Below are 16,958 nucleotides of genomic sequence, written 5' to 3' on the forward strand. Positions count from 1 at the left end.
CCGCAAAAAAAAAAAAAAAAAAAAAGGTCTCATTGAGGAGGTGATTTCTGAGCTGAGACTTTTATAACAGCCAACACTTAATGAGCACTTACTCTGTGTGAGGCACTGTACGTGTGTGTGTTCAACCTTCACAACACTAACAGGTATTTACTTATCCAATTTTTTACAGGTGAGGAAACGAAGGCACTGAGAGGTTAAATAACTGGAACACGGAGAATCAGCTTTCAGAGCCCATGTCTCTAACCACTACACAATCTGATGTTACCAGAATTTGACAAGCAACAGCCAGCCATGCAGAGGAAACCATGTACAAGTTCAAAGACCATGAGGTGGGAATGAGCTTGACATCTTCAAGGAAATGAAAGACCAGCCTGGGCAGAGAGCAGAACAGGAGGGGAGAAATACATTTTAGGAAAAACTAGATGCCCCTGGGAGGTTTTAAGCAATGGAGTGATATGATCTGACACATGTTGTTAAAGATCACTTTGGCAGCTGTGTAGAGAATAGACTGTAGGGGAAATTGTTCACCTTAGCCTGCTGCCTGACTTTTGAGTTTGGTATAATTTACCATTCTGCCTGGCCCCCAGTAACAATTACAATAATGTTGCTTTGGGGAAAAGTTATGTGACCTATATCAGTATCTTAAATCACTGAGTTTGGTGATATGACCCTGGGCAAGTCACTCTGAATAAAAATTGTTACTCTCTGTCATGTTATCTTAAAGGGTTTTATGAGAAGGTATCCTGAAAAGTATAGAAAGTTTAACTACAAGGTGGCATTTTGTTGCAAACATTTAAGAGAAATTTGACAATTTGCCTAAATCCCTATCTCCAATTCCCTGCTCCTCAAGAAAAGGCTGCTTAAGATTTAAAGCACTATTTTGGCAACATGACTTCATTACATTCCTTAAACTATATTCATGCCCACAAACACTACAGATATGCTTTCCTTATGATTCCTGATCCCTTTTCTGTGGTGTTCAAATATGTTCCAATTTTTAACTGTGGAATTCTATCTGCCTTTTAGAAATTCTTCTCTCGGGACTTCCCTGGTGACGCAGTGGTTAAGAATCCGCCTGTCAATGCAGGGGACATGGGTTCAATCCCTGACCCGGGAAGATCCCACATGCCATGGAGCAACTAAGCCCGTGAGCCACAACTACTGAGCACCCGCATCACAACTACTGAAGCCTGTGCGCCCTAGAACCCTTGCTCCACAAGAGAAGCCACCGCAATAAGACTGCACACTGCAATGAAGAGTAGCCCCCGCCTGCCGCAACTAGACAAAGCCCGCGTAGCAACGAAGACCCAACGCAGCCAATAAATAGATTAATTAATTTTAAAAAAAGAAAGAAATTTCTTCTCTAAGAGAAAGAATGACGGATGTTCAGCAGTCCACATGCTATGTATAAAAGACCTGAATAAATTTAAATATGATCTGAACATATTTGTGTATTCACCTACAAAATTACATAATCCATCATAAGACAATTTTCAAGTTAGGAATTTTTCTGTCGTTTCCACTCTGACACTAAAACCTTACACTCCATTAATAAGCCAGGACAACCTGAAATGTTGCCAGGCCACAGTATAGAAAATGTGCCCTAGTGATGCTGTTCAGGTATGAATAATATGAAAAAGACTAGTTGTTTTTGAACATACTACCTTTGGAATGAAAAACTTGTTGAGACAAAACTCACCTATGATGAAGACAGGCAGCAGTTGGGGGAAATGGAAGACGTTTACAGTATTGTGCTTTGTTTCCACACTACAATGGAGTGTTTGAAGAGAAGCACTATTTTCCAGTGCCAGAGCCTCACATCCTTAGGTTTCCCAATGAGCTCTCTCCCCATATCTTAAGAATATGTTCCCTCTTTATAAAAGGAGTCATGAATATTTTCCTAAATTCTTGATCAAATATTTCAAAACACTGAGAATGAAATATTTTGCCATAAAAAGAAGGAAAAAAATCCAGAAACTGTCACAATTTTGTAGGAATACAGCAAACACAAATATTGGGTTGGCCCAAAAGTTCATTTGGGTTTTTCTGCTACAGAAAAAGTATACTGAAGACTAGAATCTTCAATATGGGTCAAGGAGAAGAGGCTAGGCTATGGCTCCTAGTCACCTACTGGTGCTACAGTGAGGAACCCTCAGGACAATGTACAATCTATGACAGCACTGAAGCATTTGAGATGAAACACCACCAGCATTCTCATCAATTATCCTTCTGATTACACTTTAACTATAAAAGCTAACTCATTGATTAAATGAATCTATTCTGACAAGATTAGTTACCATACAAAAGCACTTTCTCTTCACATTACCTTCACAGTAAACAGTGCAGAGTTCGTGTTTAAAAATGCATTTTCAGTTGCTCATGGTCATTAAAGGCTTCAATCAAGGCAGAACCTCTGGGGGCTTCCCTGGTGGCGCAGTGGTTGAGAGTCCGCCTGCCGATGCAGGGGACACGGGCTCGTGCCCCAGTCTGGGAAGATCCCACATGCCACGGAGCGGCTGGGCCCGTGAGCCATGGCCGCTGGGCCTGTGGGTCCGGAGCCTGTGCTCCACAACAGGAGAGGCCACAGCAGTGAGAGGACCGCGTACCGCAAAAAAAAAAATAATAATAATAATAAATAAAAACAGCTCCTAAGTCATGTTCCATTATTCTTCCCTTCTGACAGCCTCTTGCTTCAAATAGTATTACTCTTAGCCAAGTAATATTCTAAAAAGAGATGCTGAGAAGTTCTGATGGAATAAAATATAACGGACATCAGTAAATATGATTTTAACTTCAGTACAATTATATTTAAAGCTTTGAAATAAAGAGGGAAGAGAGAGTACAGACAAAGAAATCCACTTCCCAAACAAATATAAAATACAGCAAAAGTGTTCTCCAAAGCACTGCAGGAATCTCCGCTTTACAGCTACATCTAAGAGCAGTGACTGTAGAATTTATAAAATGCTAAGACACACAGTAGCAGTCAGCAGTTAGCGCAGCGCATTTTGTAGGCATCTGTGCAGTCAATAAGCATGATGTGTATAGCAAAAAAAAAAAGAAAGAAAGAAAGAAAAAGGTAAGTGCACACCAGCATGGAAATATTCTAATGTCTTGGTGGCATATCTTAAAATGCAAAGGTTCTAAATCAATGAAGGAGAAAGGAAGCACACTCGTGATCTATATCTAAAAGAAATGAAAGCATCCGAATGTAGTAACTGGGAAGTTTTAGATGATATGAAAGAGAGAATACAACAGAAAGAGAATTAGGAGTGTTTTTAAATACCAGAGACGACCAATAAGCAGAAAGCAAAAGAACCTCACCTGGATCACTATGAGAAGCACTGGAGGTTTTGCCCAATATCCACTTTCTCCTCTTCAGGGGACTAGATCCCACATGCATGCCGAAACTAACAGAACACCTGAACTTTAGCTAAGTGCTCGCCAGAATGCAGATTGCATTTCCCAGCCTCTCCTGTAGCCAGATGTGGCCATGAGTTCGAGCCAATGGGACATGAATACAACCATACCTCGAAGCTATTGCAGGTTGGGTTCCAGACCACTGCAATAAAGCGAATATCACAATAAAGCGAGTCACACAAATTTTTTGGTTTCCCAGTGGATACAAGTTACGTCTCCACTATACTATAATCTATTAAGTGTGCAATAGTATTACGTCTTAAAGAAACAATATATATGCCTTAATTTAAATTAGTTTATTGCTAAAAAATGCTTACCATCATCTGAGTCTTCAGCGAGTCATAGTGGTAACATCGAGGATCATCAATCACAAATCATCATAATAAATATAATGAAAAGTCTGAAATACCGCGATAATTACCAAAACGTGATACAGAGACACGTTGGAAAAATGGCACCAATAGACTTGCTCAATGCAGGGTTGCCACAAACCTTCAATTTCTGAGAAATGCAACATCTGTGAAGCACCATAAAGCAAAGCGTAATAAAACGAGGTATGCCTGTAAAAGTATTAAGTGTGGTTTCCAGGAAATGTCCTTAAAGGAACTGAGTACACTATTCTTTGGACCCTCCTCCTTCCTGCTGCCTGGAATATGGATGAGGTGCTGGAATGCAAGTAGCCATCTCAGACTATGAGGAAGAAGCCACATGCTGAGAATGGCAAGGCAACAAAAATAGAAGCTGGTTCCTTGACACTGTGGAGCACCACACTAGCCCTGGGTTACCTATCTCTGGACTTCTTTTACGTAAGAAGAAAGTAAACTTATATCATGTTTAAAACCACTATTATTTTACTTTTTTGGAATCACAAATGGTTGAACATAATCCTAATACAGAATTTGGTGCCAGGAACAGAATGTTTCATGAGAAAGATTATAACATTTCTGGTGAGCCTTCAGATACTGAAGACGGCAAAACATCTCATTAAAGCACTGCCTGGGGACTTCCCTGGTGGCACAGTGGATAAGACTCCGCACTCCCAATGCAGGGGGCCTGGGTTCAATCTCTGGTCAGGGGACTAGATCCCACATGCATGCCAAAACTAAGAGATCACATGCCGCAACTGAGGAGCCCATGTGCTGCAACTAAGGAGCTGGCGAGCTGCAACTAAGGAGCCCATGAGCCACAACTAAGGAGCTCACGAGCCACAACTAAGGAGCCCACGAGCCACAACTAAGGAGCCCGCCTGCTACAACTAAGACCCAGTACAACCAAATAAATATTTTTTTTAAAAAACACTGCCTGATTATATTGGAATGCTATAGCTTTAAGGGAAATAGTGGGAAAGATTCAGAATGTTGTATGTGTTGGCTGCTTCTTGCAACTTTCAACAAAATTATATCAGAGAGGTAAAACTCAGACTAGAGCTAGTCAGTCAATAAGAAAAGATAAAAAGGAACATATCCTTGCTAAGGAAGGTGTACTCTTTCCTGTGGCCTGCAATCTAAGTTCACTAGAAGCCTCTTACTTTAGAGCCTTATAGGGTAGAAAGAGCAAACCACTCTGTATTCCAAAATGGTGCAGTTAAAGGTAGTGGCTGCCAGGGACTTCCCTGGTGGTCCAGCAGTTAAGACTCCGTGCTCCCAATGCAGGGGGCCCCAGGTTCTATCCCTGGTCGGGGAGCTAGATCCCACATGCCACAACTAAAGATCCCACACACCGCAGCGAAGATCCTGCACGCCGCAACTAAGACCCAGTGCAGCTAGCTAGCTAGCTAGCTAAATAAATAAATAAATATTTAAAGTAGCGGCTGCCAAACAGAGATAGGACTGGAGCTCTGCCCATATAAAGGCTATGACCCCAACTGCCAAAACAAAGCGGACAGGGGTTGGGGGGAGCAGTGGGGAGGGGTGCTTAGGGTTGCCTTCTCACACAAGCCAACTGTTTCAGATAGCCTCACTGTGACTGCCATTAAATTAAGATGGGGTGGAGATAGGCAAGGCACAGATCCAAGTAAGAAAAGACCAGAGTCATCAGGCTTAAAAATAATGCTTAATCCAGAAATGTATTCCTCTGTCAGGACAGAAAGTCTTCAAATTTCCTACACAGTAGCATTTAATAATTGCTATGGGCCAGAGACTTTTATATGTTTACCAAGTCTCCCCTTTTCGGAAACCATGTCTAAGGAAACCACGTCTAAAAAGCTAGAGGGAGCATGAGAATCATGTCTCACCAAATAAAGAATATCAATAAAAAGATAGAAATTTTCCAGGCGGTAATTTTTTATTGCTATCATCCTATTTCTATTACACCTATTGTATACTAATTGTCTCGGGGGCAGTTACCTTGTCTTTTAGTTTATAAGCCCTGAACCATTCCTACCAGAGAAGACTGCACATTACTCAGACATCCTGGGCTTTGTGTTGAATGCAGTAATGAAACATTGGGGTAGTCTCTCTAGGGATGAGGTGAATATGTTGTATATGTGAAAAGAAGGGTAGGCATATATATTAGAATAACCAAAGGAGCAGACTACAGTTAAAAAACCAAAATCCTAATTATAACCCCCAATCCATTCTTCTCTTCTTTCTCAGTAATAAAAGACTCAGGCAAATGGCAACCCAGATTAATGACTACAATTCCCAGCCTCCCTTGAAACTAGGTGTAATGATAGGATAACATTCTGGCCAATGGGCTATAAGCAAAAGTATCATATAGAACTTCTAGGAAGTACAAAGGGAATAAGCATGTCTTCAGCTCCTCCTCCTTCCTGATGGCTGGAATACAGATTGTATGGCTGGAGCTTGAACAGTCATTTCAAATTATAAAGTAGAAAATACATGCTGAGGGTAGCAAAAGAAACTATCCCTGAGGAAGCCCGGAGTTATACCTATTACAAAGATCTTAAATCAGCTGTTTCAGATATGTTCAAAGAGCTAAAGGAAACCATACCTACAAACTAAAGGAAAGTGTGAGAATAATGTCTCACCAAATCGAAAATATCAGTAAAAAGCTAGAAATTATTAAAAAGAACCAAACAGAAATTCTGAAAAAGCAGAATAACTGAAATGAAATATTCACCAGAGGGTTTCAAGCAGATTTGACCAGGCAGAAGAAAAAAAAAATCAGTGAACTTGAAGTTATCCAATCTGAGGAAATGAAAGAAAAAAACAATAAAGAAAAATGATAATGTCGGGCTTCCCTGGTGGCGCAGTGGGTGAGTGTCCGCCTGCCGATTCAGGGGACACGGGTTCGTGCCCCGGTCCGGGAAGATCCCACATGCCGCGGAGCGGCTGGGCCCGTGAGCCATGGCCGCTGAGCCTGCGCGTCCGGAGCCGTCCGTGCTCCGCAACGGGAGAGGCCACAACAGTGAGAAGCCCGCGTACCGCAAAAAAAAAAAAAAAAAATGATAATGTCCCTTGAGACCTATGAAACACCATCAAGTTTACCAACATATGCATAACGGGAGGCCCAGAAGAGGGGAAAAAGGGCAGAAAGAATATTTGAAGAAATAATGGCTGAAAATTTCTTAAATATGATGAAAATCATTAATCTACACATTCAACAAGGTCAATGAACTCCACGGAGGGTAAGCTAAAAGAGATTCACATCTAGATACATCATATTCAAAATACAGAAAGAAGAAAAGAAAATCCTGAAAGCAGAAAGAAAAAGTGACTCATCATGTACAAGAGATATTCAATTCAAATAACCAAGGATTCTATATCAAGCAAAACTATCCTTCAAAAATGAAGGAAAAATTAAGACATTCTGAGAAAAACAAAATTGAGAGAATTTGTTGCTAGTAGACCTGCCTTTACAATAAATGCTAAAAGGAGTCCTCCAGTTTGAAATGAGAAAACACTAGAGAGTAACTCAAATCCACATGAAGAAATAAAGAGCACAGATAAAGACAACTATATAGGTAAACAAAAAAGACAATATAAATGCATTTTTGTTTCTCTTTTTTCTCCTGTCTGTGAAGACAACTGCATAAAGTAAGAATTATAAATCTGGGTTGTTATTTGCGACATTAACAGCAAAAGGGAGGGGGGAACAGAACTATATAGGAGCAAAATTGTTGTATACTATTGAAATTAAGTTGATATTAATCCCAACCAGAGTGTAAATTAAGGATTTCCACTTCTGGGATCTTAGCATGAGAGGCTCCAAGGACAAACTTCCCTGGAAAATAAGCAAAGCTGGTGAAAACTACTAAAAAGAAAAATTAATTCTCTGGAAATGGTCCTAGAGCCATACAGCAAATAAAGAAGTATTTATTCAAGAGAATCTACTAAAACGTGCTAACAGTGAAAATCTGTGGCATCTGAGCCACAATCCACTACTCCGCAGTTAGCTTGATCAGAGCTTTGCTCCAGGTGGGTGTGACTAAGAAGGCACTCCTTCTCTCCTCAGCTCCCAACCAATCACCAGAAGGAGCAGGTCACCACGATTTCTCATCTTCTACAACTCCACTGAAAAGGCTAAATTCCTGGTGAGTGGGACCAGGAGATAATGGGCCTCTTCCTCCACCCAGCCCCCATCCATAGGACAGAGGCTGTATCCAAGATGCAGCCATCCAAGAATCCTGGGGTCCAGACGGTATTCTCCCCAATTCACAGGGCAAAGGTTCCATGCCAGGACAGACAAGACAATTAGACAAAAAGCTACCACCCTGGTCAACATCCAGAGTAATGACTCAGAGATTCTGTCCAGAGGGTGAATTAGTCCATGAGAAAAGAAAGCTCCAAAGCTCTCCCCAAAGAAACTGGCTTTATTTGAGACAGACTGTAGAGAAATTCAGGCGTAAGGAGGTTCTTGAAAAGTAGCTCCTCTTAATCAAGAGCAACAAACTAAACCACAGGCCAGGTAACTCACTAGTAAGAACCAGGGCAAGAGACAGCAAAGAAGAGCCTCTTCTGGGGTCAGAACAAACCACAAAGACTGGGCCTAAAAAATTACCCCAGTCCAAATTTAACTGGATCAAACTGATGAACAATTAATGCCAAGACAGTTCAAGGAGGGAAAGAATAATCTTTTCAACAAATGGTGCTGGGACAACTGGATATCCACATAAAAAGAATGAAGATGGACCCCTACTTCAACACCATTTATAAACATTAACTCAAAGTGGATCAAAGACCTAAGTGTAAGAGTTAAAAATATAAACTTTTGGGCTTCCCTCGTGGCGCAGTGGTTGAGAGGCCACCTGCCGATGCAGGGTACATGGGTTCGTGCCCGGGTCCAGGAAGATCCCACATGTCGCGGAGCGGCTGGGCCCATGAGCCATGGCCGCTGAGCCTGCGCGTCCGGAGTCTGTGCTCCGCAACGGGAGAGGCCACAACAGTGAGAGGCCCGCGTACAGCAAAAAAATAAAAAATAAACTTTTTACAAGAAAACATAGGTATAAATCTTCATACCTTCAATTAAACAACAATTTCTTAGGTATGATACCTAAAGCACAACCAAAGAATAAAATAAATAAAGTGGACCGTCAAAATGTTTAAATTCTGTGCATCAAGTGATCCTATCAAGAAGTGATTTCTCCCACAAGAATGGGTCCGCAGCCTGTTAGGAACTGGGCCGCACAGCAGGAGGTGAGCAGTGGACAAGCGAGCAAAGCTTCATCTGCTGCTCCCCATCTCTCGCATTACTGCCTGAACCATCCCTCCTCCCCAGCACCGTCCACAGAAAAACTGTCTTCCACGAAACTGGTCCCTGGTGCCAAAAAGGTTGGGGACTGCTGTGATAAGGTGTTAATATCCAGAATATACAAAGAACTCTTATAATTCAACAATAAAAGGGCAAATAACCTGATTTTAAAATGGGCAAACGTTTTGAATATACACTCCTCCAAAGAAGGTGTATAAATAGCCAATAAGCACATGAAACGATGCCCAACGTCATTAGTCATCAGGGAATATGAGACACCACTTCACACCTATTAGGACAGCCAGAACCAGAAAGTCATATTATAACAAGTATTGGTGAGGATGTGGAGAAACTGGAAATCATATTATACGAGTCCCTTCATATGAAAGTCCAGAATAGGGAAATCTATAGGTAGAAAGTAAATTAGTGGTTCTTTATTTGGAAAGAGGGGGAGGGAGACTGGAAGATAGTGATAACCAAATGGTACAGGTTTCTTTTAGGTGATAAAACTGTTCTAACATCAACTGCAGTAATGGTTGCACATACCTGTGAATATACTAAAAAACACTGAATTGTACACTTTAAATGGGTGAATTGTGCAGTATTTGAATTATATCTCATTAAAGCTGTTTAGAAAAAAAGAATGACGCAACGGCTACTACGCGGATGAACCTTGAAAACAGTATATTAAGTGAAAGAAGCTAGACACAGAAGACCACATACATTCCATATAAATGGAATAATACAGAATAGGAAAATCCATAGAGACAGAAAGTAGATTAGTATTTGCCTGGTGCTGGGGGTCAGAGGAGAATGAGGAGTAACTGCCAATAAATATTGGGTTTCTGGGCTTCCCTGGTGACACAGTGGTTGAGAGTCTGCCTGCCAATGCAGGGGACACAGGTTCGTGCCCCGGTCTGGGAAGATCCCACATGCCGCGGAGCGGCTGGGCCCGTGAGCCATGGCTGCTGAGCCTGCGCATCCGGAGCCTGTGCTCCGCAACGGGAGAGGCCACAACAGTGAGAGGCCCGCGTACCGAAAAAAAAAAAAAAAAAAAAGGGTTTCTTTTGGGGGTGATAAAGATGTTCTAGAATTGGATAGTGGCAATAGTTGTACAACCTTGTAAATATACTAAAAACCAAGGAATTGTGCACTTTTAAAAGGTGAATTTTATGTGTGATTTATATCTCAATTTTTTAAAAAAGGTATATACACTAGAGGGTCCAAAATTAATAAAATAAAAAGTCATACGGATTCATCAAGGACATTTGTAAAGTGAAACTACTTTTTTCTTTCCCTGTAAGTGCACAGTGGTTAAAAAAAAAAAATACAACAACTCTGAGTACAGTTGGTGCCACTCCCTCAATTCATGCTAAGATGCCAGCAGTCTTACCCACCATTGCTTTTACAACGTCAATGCAAATATCAACACAGTGAAATGAGAAATAATATCTTAGTATTATTACAAAGACAGTTTTGAAAGTGAATCAGGGACCCCCAGCAGTCCATCTTGCGAACTCTTGGACTAGACTATAATCTCTTAGAAACAGGGAACACATATTCACACACAAGGCAGCACAGTGAGTCAGAAAAGGAGCATGGATTTTTTTTGTCAGGTAGACTTAGGTTCCAATTCTAGAGCTGCCATTTAGGTTACAAGAGCTTCAATTCTCTATGCCTCAGTGCTATAAAATGAGGATAACACCTACCTAACAGGGTTACTGTATGGATTAATGAGATGAAGACCTAAAGACCAACCGAAATATAACAAGTGTACAATAAATGTTAACTCCCTTCTCCATTTTGTTCCCAACAGCTAGTACAGGGCCTTGTATAGAAGACGTTCAACTGCTCAATAAATAGGTGGAATAGTTTAATTAGTTACCTAATATAGACCTATATAAGTCAAAGTTCTAGATTTAGATACAAAATATTGAGACGTGTTCAAATATTTTTCACAAAAAAATATATTCACTTTAGGGTAAATTTTGAACTGAAAAAATATTATTTAAAAATAGTCCAATCTTTTAAAGTATTTGCTTTGCAGGCATCTCTATAGCTTAACTACTTGAAATTCGGTTGATATAAACAATCTATGGTGACTTTATTAAACCAATATGGTGATAAAGAACATGAGTATTTTAGTCAAAGGGCCTGATTTTACATGTCTACACTACCATTTACTAGGCTGTGTGACCTTAGGCTAGTAATCCTTATGGAGATAATAATGATGCTCACAGAGTTACCCCAAAGATAAATGAGATAATACATGAGAAACACTTATAACAATGCTGACACAGAGTAAGAACTCAACAAATACTATTTTTAAGCAATTTCTCTCATTTAAATATACTCCAGTGATATGCTTTGGTAGCATTCTTAAATAGCATTCTGGCAACAAGTAATAGAAGTAAATTTAAAAAAAAAAAGAACAAGGTGCTCTTCGATAAGTTACTGATCTCAGTAACTTTTGGGTGAATGCTGATAGACCTTTTGTTTTTTTTTGTTTGTTTTGTTTTGTTTTTGCGGTACGCCGGCCTCTCACTGTTGTGGCCTCTCCCGTTGCGGAGCACAGGCTCCGGACGCGCAGCCTCAGCGGACATGGCTCACGGGCCCAGCCACTCCGCAACATGTGGGATCTTCCTGGACCGGGGCACGAACCCATGTCCCCTGCATCAGCAGGCAGACTCTCAACCACTGCGCCACCAGGGAAGCCCCTGATACACCTTTTATGGCATAGAAGTTTTCCACTTATACCATAAACTTACTTTTCCCACCTTTCAATGGGACAATCCAAGAGATTCTAAATGATGGCAGAAATCTGTAATGCCCTAGAAAAACTATGTTTCCAAGTCAGGTTTTGGCTTAAATGTCAAATAATTCCAAAAATGGAGTTTGGGGAGATTACACAAATTTTCTTTGCACACGACGAGGTCCCTACTTTCAATGTGTTAAGTGTATCTTTAAAAATACAAAAATGTCTACTGGGAAAAAACTCCAATATAACATTTAACTGAAGTAGTTTGTTTTCTGTCACCATTAAGATAATTAATGAAACAGAAGACTACAGATGAGAAGCCCAAACATTCCTGACATGAGTGTGTTTCTAACTTGAAGGACCTCATTTTGGAGTGGGGGAGAGGACATCTTTAAACAATGTTGTGTATACAGTAGACATTAACCATTTTAGTTGATAATGACCAAATGCAGCAAAATAAATAAAACACCACCTTGGCCCCAAACATGGCATATTTATGTAAACACTTCTAAGTATCTCTAGAGTACTGAAATGCCTTCAAAAGCTATGCAGAAAAGGAAAGAGCAGAGACAGAGAAAACCATTCCTGCTGAATCTAAATCTGATCTCTTTAAATTACTGTCCTGAAAAATTCCTCAGAGTTCATGATCTTTTCAATAGCACTACTCTCCCCCACCCACATACCCCAGCTCAAAAAAACGCTGCCCTAAAGGAGCCAAGAATGTACAATGGGGAAAGGACAGTCTCTGGAATAAATGCTGCTGTGAAAACTGGACAGCCACAATGCAAAAGAATTAAACTGGGCCACCACCTTACACCAAACACAAAAATCAACTCAAAATGGATTAAAGACTTGAATGTAAGACCTGAAACCATAAAACTCCGAGAAGAAAACACAGGCGGTAAGCTCCGTGACACTGGCTTTGGCAATTACATTTTTGGATTTGACACCAAAAGCAAAGACAACAAAAGCAAAAATAAGTAAGTGGAACTACACCAAAACTATCAATAAAAAGCTTCTTTCTGCAAAGCAAAGGAGACTACCAACAAATTGAAAAGGCAACCTACTGAATGGGAGAAAATGACTGCAAATCACATCTCTGATAAGGAGTTAATATTCAAAATATATAAAGAACTCATTCAACTCAATAGTAAAAAAAAAAAAAAAGGGCAAAAAAAAAAAAAACTGATTAAAAAAAGGGCGTTATTGGAATAGACATTATTCCAAAGAAGACATATAGATGGCCAACAAGTACATGAAAAGATGCTCAACATCACTAATTATCAGGGAAATGCAAATCAAATCCACAATGAGACATCACCTCACACCTGTCAGAATGCCCATCATCAAAAAATTAAGAAGTAACAGGTACTGGTGAAGATGTGGAGAAAAGAGAACCCTAGTGCTCTGCTGGTGGGAATGTAAATTGGTGCAGCCACTGTGGAAAACAGTATGGAGGTTCCCCTAAAAATTAAAAGCAGAACATATGATCCAGCAATTCCATTTCTGGGTATTTATCCAAAGAAAACAAAAACACTAACTTGAAAAGATACATACACCCTCATGTTCACTGCAGCAATTTTTGCAATAGCCAAGACATGGAAACACCTAAGTGTCCATCAATGGATGAGTGGATAAAGAAAATGTGGTAAAAATATACAATGGAATATTACTCAGCCATAAAAAAGAATGAAATCTTGCCATTTGTGACAACATGGATGGACCCTGAGGGCATTATGCTAAGTGAAATAAGTCAGAGAGAGAAAGAGAAATACCATATGATCTCACTTACATGTGGAATCTTTAAAAAACAGAACAAAACAAAAAAGCGAGCTTACAGATACAAAGAACAGGTTGGCAAGTGTCAGAAGTGGGATGAAAGGGTGAGCGAAATGGGTAAAGGGAGTCAAAAAGTACAAACTTCCAGTTATAAAAGAAATAAGTCAAGGGATGTAATGTACAGCAATGGTGACTGTAGTTAATACTGTGCTGCATATTTGAAAGTCACTAAGAGAGTAAATCTTAAAAGTTCTCATCACAAGAAAAAAAATCTGTAACTATGTGTGGTGACAGATGTTAACTAGACTTACTGAGGTGTTCATTTCACAATATATACAGATATCGAATCATTATGTTGTGCACCTGAAACTAATGTAATGTTATATGTCAATTACACCTCAATTTTAAAAAACACAAAACTGCTGCAGGGGAAAGTCTAACTTGAAAACTCATTCTAAAATATAAAAACTCAATCATTTCTTGGAAAAAAGTGAAACTAGGAAGGGAACATTTTCTATACTAAACAGAAGAGATCCTAGTCACATCCTTACCTCTAAGAATGACAGGAAGGAAACTGTTATTGTTAGGGAGACTATGCAGAGCCAAGTCTGCTACTTAAAAGATAAAAACTGAGGAATTCTCGAGTCTCATAAAGGCATGCATATCTTGTGCTATTTCTCTAAGGTTTGTTTAAGATGAGCAGCTAAAATAATTATCATCATCTATCTCCCCACTCCATTGTTCAGTTGCAAAAAGTTCTACTCTAAAGAGTTCAGAAGTACACTTCCATCTGGTGATTTACACTTTCTTATTATATACAGTAAATGTTTATAAAAAATAATATTAATAACAAATAAACTTTGAAGTCATTAATGTCATTAATGCCTGCCAATATCATACTAGTTGACAGCCTTCCTTAGACTCAAAGTGTGTGAAAGAACATCTGAAGGGAGCCCTGTGACCCTTCCTAAGCAGCATTCTCACACCACTACTAAAACACACAGGTGCTGTCATAGATGAAAAGCTAAGTCCTAACTATAAAACATAAAAACCCGTGCACATTTTATAAGAACTCAACCATGCCAATAACTAATGTGCTATTGTATAATGCTACAGTGTTGATCAAGCATATTTCAATCAAGGAAAAAAATATCAAAATATGGATATGAGGATTTTAAAATAAAAATATGAAATAACCCATAGCACTTACAATTTCTGCACTTCTTCAAAAACTAATGTTCATGACCATTAGGATGAATCATTTCTATGAATATAAATAAGAAAACATTTGAGGAAAAATGTGTAGGCTGACAGATTTTTTTTTTAAACCAATGCTGTATGATTTTTTTCACTTTTATTTTTTATTTTTAGTTGTGAAAGAATTTAAAATACAGAAGAGTGTAATATAACAAACTCAAATATAACAATTATAACATACTGCTGTATTGGCTTCAGAATTTTTTTTTGCTGTACGCGGGCCTCTCACTGTTGTGGCCTCTCCCATTGAGGAGTACAGGCTCCGGAGGTGCAGGCTCAGCGGCCATGGCTCACAGGCACAGCCGCTCCGCGGCATGTGGGATCTTCCCAGACCGGGACACGAACCCGTGTCCCCTGCATCGGCACGCAGACTCTTAACCACTGTGCCACCAGGGAAGCCCCAGAATTTTTTATGAAATAGAAAACTGGAGGTAACTTGGTTTCCCTGCTCATTCCACTGTGTGCTCTGCCCCGTCAAAAGTAACAATCCTGCTGAAATTAATACATCTTCTTCTAATCCATATTTTTTTAATTAATTAATTTATTTATTTTGGCTGCCTTGGGTCTTTGTTGCTGCACGCAGGCTTTCTCTAGTTGCGGTGAGCGGGGGCTACTCTTCGTTGCGGTGCACGGGCTTCTCATTGCGGTGGCTTCTCTTGTTGCGGAGCACAGGCTCTAGGCATGCAGGCTTCAGTAGTTGTGGCACGCGGGCTCTAGAGCACAGCCTCAGTAGTTGTGGCACATGGGCTTAGTTGCTCCGCAGCATGTGGGATCCTCCAGGACCAGGGCTCGAACCCGTGGTCCCCTGCACTGGCAGGCGGATTCTTAACCACTGTGCCACCAGGGAAGCCCCTAATCCATCTTTTTTAAAAATAAATTTGCAGCATATGTATGGATCCACAGACAACACAGATTATTTTATTTTGTTTTTAACAATCAAGTGGTATCACATTTAACTTTTTGTAACTTGCTTTCTTTTTTTCTCCACAAAATGTTTCCAGGATTTATATATGTAGACACAGGTGAACCTGGTTTGTCGTTCTGACTGTATAACAATAATAAATTGCATTAAAATACTACTGCTTTATTATCCATTCCTCTGTAGTTGGATAATTTGTTTCTAAATTTTTCCTATTACAAATTTGACTGAAATAAAAATGCTTGTACATGTTTCCTTTTGCATATGTAACTCTGTAGAGTTATATATCCCTTTAACTGCTGGTTCATAGGATATATTTATTTTCAACTTCACAAAATCTTGCCAAAAATTACACATCCTTCTACAGTGTATTAGGGTTTCTCTTCCCCACAGCCTTGTTAACAACTGGTAGTATTAAACTTTAGATACATCTGCACAATCGAAGTGTGTGAAATAGTATCTCATTATTTGAGAATGAGCCAATTTTTATAGCTTTATTAGACAAATGTGCTTTCTCTTTTGTAATGTTTCTATTTCTAGATCATTACATATATGAAATACACAACTTACTCCTTTCCCATGTTCACCCATAGAGTCATATACTACAGAATTTTAAATTTCACATTCAATCTTTCAATAAAACAGAATTTTTCATTAAAATTAGGATTTTCAAGTTGGCCTTTAGAAAAAGGATGATATATGCTATCTTTAATAAAAGCATCCCATGTGTTAGAATTTCACACAGCTCTATCCAGCAAAAAAAGAGAGATATCTTACCCATAAACAGATAATTTAGTCCTTTAAAAAAAATAATAATAGAACAGCATTACTGGGATATAATTCACATACCATAAAATTCACCCTTTTAAAGTGGACAATCAGTGGTCTTTGGTATATTCACAAAGCTGTGCATCCATCCCCACTATCTAATTCCAGAACATTTTCATCACCCTAAAAAGAAACTTCACACCTGTTAGTAGTCACTCTCTATTTCCCCCTCCTCCCGCACCCAGCAACCACTAATCTACTTTCTATAGAGAAATTCATCAATTTACTCTTATTCATAGTCTAAAAAATGTCCCTAGGTCACTTCCTTTAATTTAGCCACAGAATAAAGCTTTTAACTCTTACACACACACACACACACACACACACACACACACACACACACACACA

The 16,958-nt window shown here is 39.5% G+C and overlaps 1 protein-coding gene across 5 annotated transcripts in view; it reads right to left on the bottom strand.

The window, feature by feature from the left end:
- Window positions 1–16,958, bottom strand: part of MRTFA (myocardin related transcription factor A) — a 173,089-nt gene that overhangs the window by 134,069 nt on the left and 22,062 nt on the right. The window contains exon 1 of one of the 5 annotated variants that reach the window (XM_027107741.1): window positions 16,632–16,755. The exons of the other annotated variants lie outside the window; for them this stretch is intronic. Coding sequence (XP_026963542.1) covers window positions 16,632–16,634 — 3 coding nt within the window. The 5' untranslated portion in view covers window positions 16,635–16,755. Of the gene's footprint in view, window positions 1–16,631; window positions 16,756–16,958 lie in introns of those variants that run through there. 5 annotated transcript variants of the gene reach the window in all.

Source organism: Aethalodelphis obliquidens, unplaced genomic scaffold (genome assembly GCF_003676395.1).
Source record: "Aethalodelphis obliquidens isolate GAN/ISIS:26980383/991018 unplaced genomic scaffold, ASM367639v1 scaffold8, whole genome shotgun sequence".
In the NCBI taxonomy this organism is placed as follows: domain Eukaryota; kingdom Metazoa; phylum Chordata; class Mammalia; order Artiodactyla; family Delphinidae; genus Aethalodelphis; species Aethalodelphis obliquidens.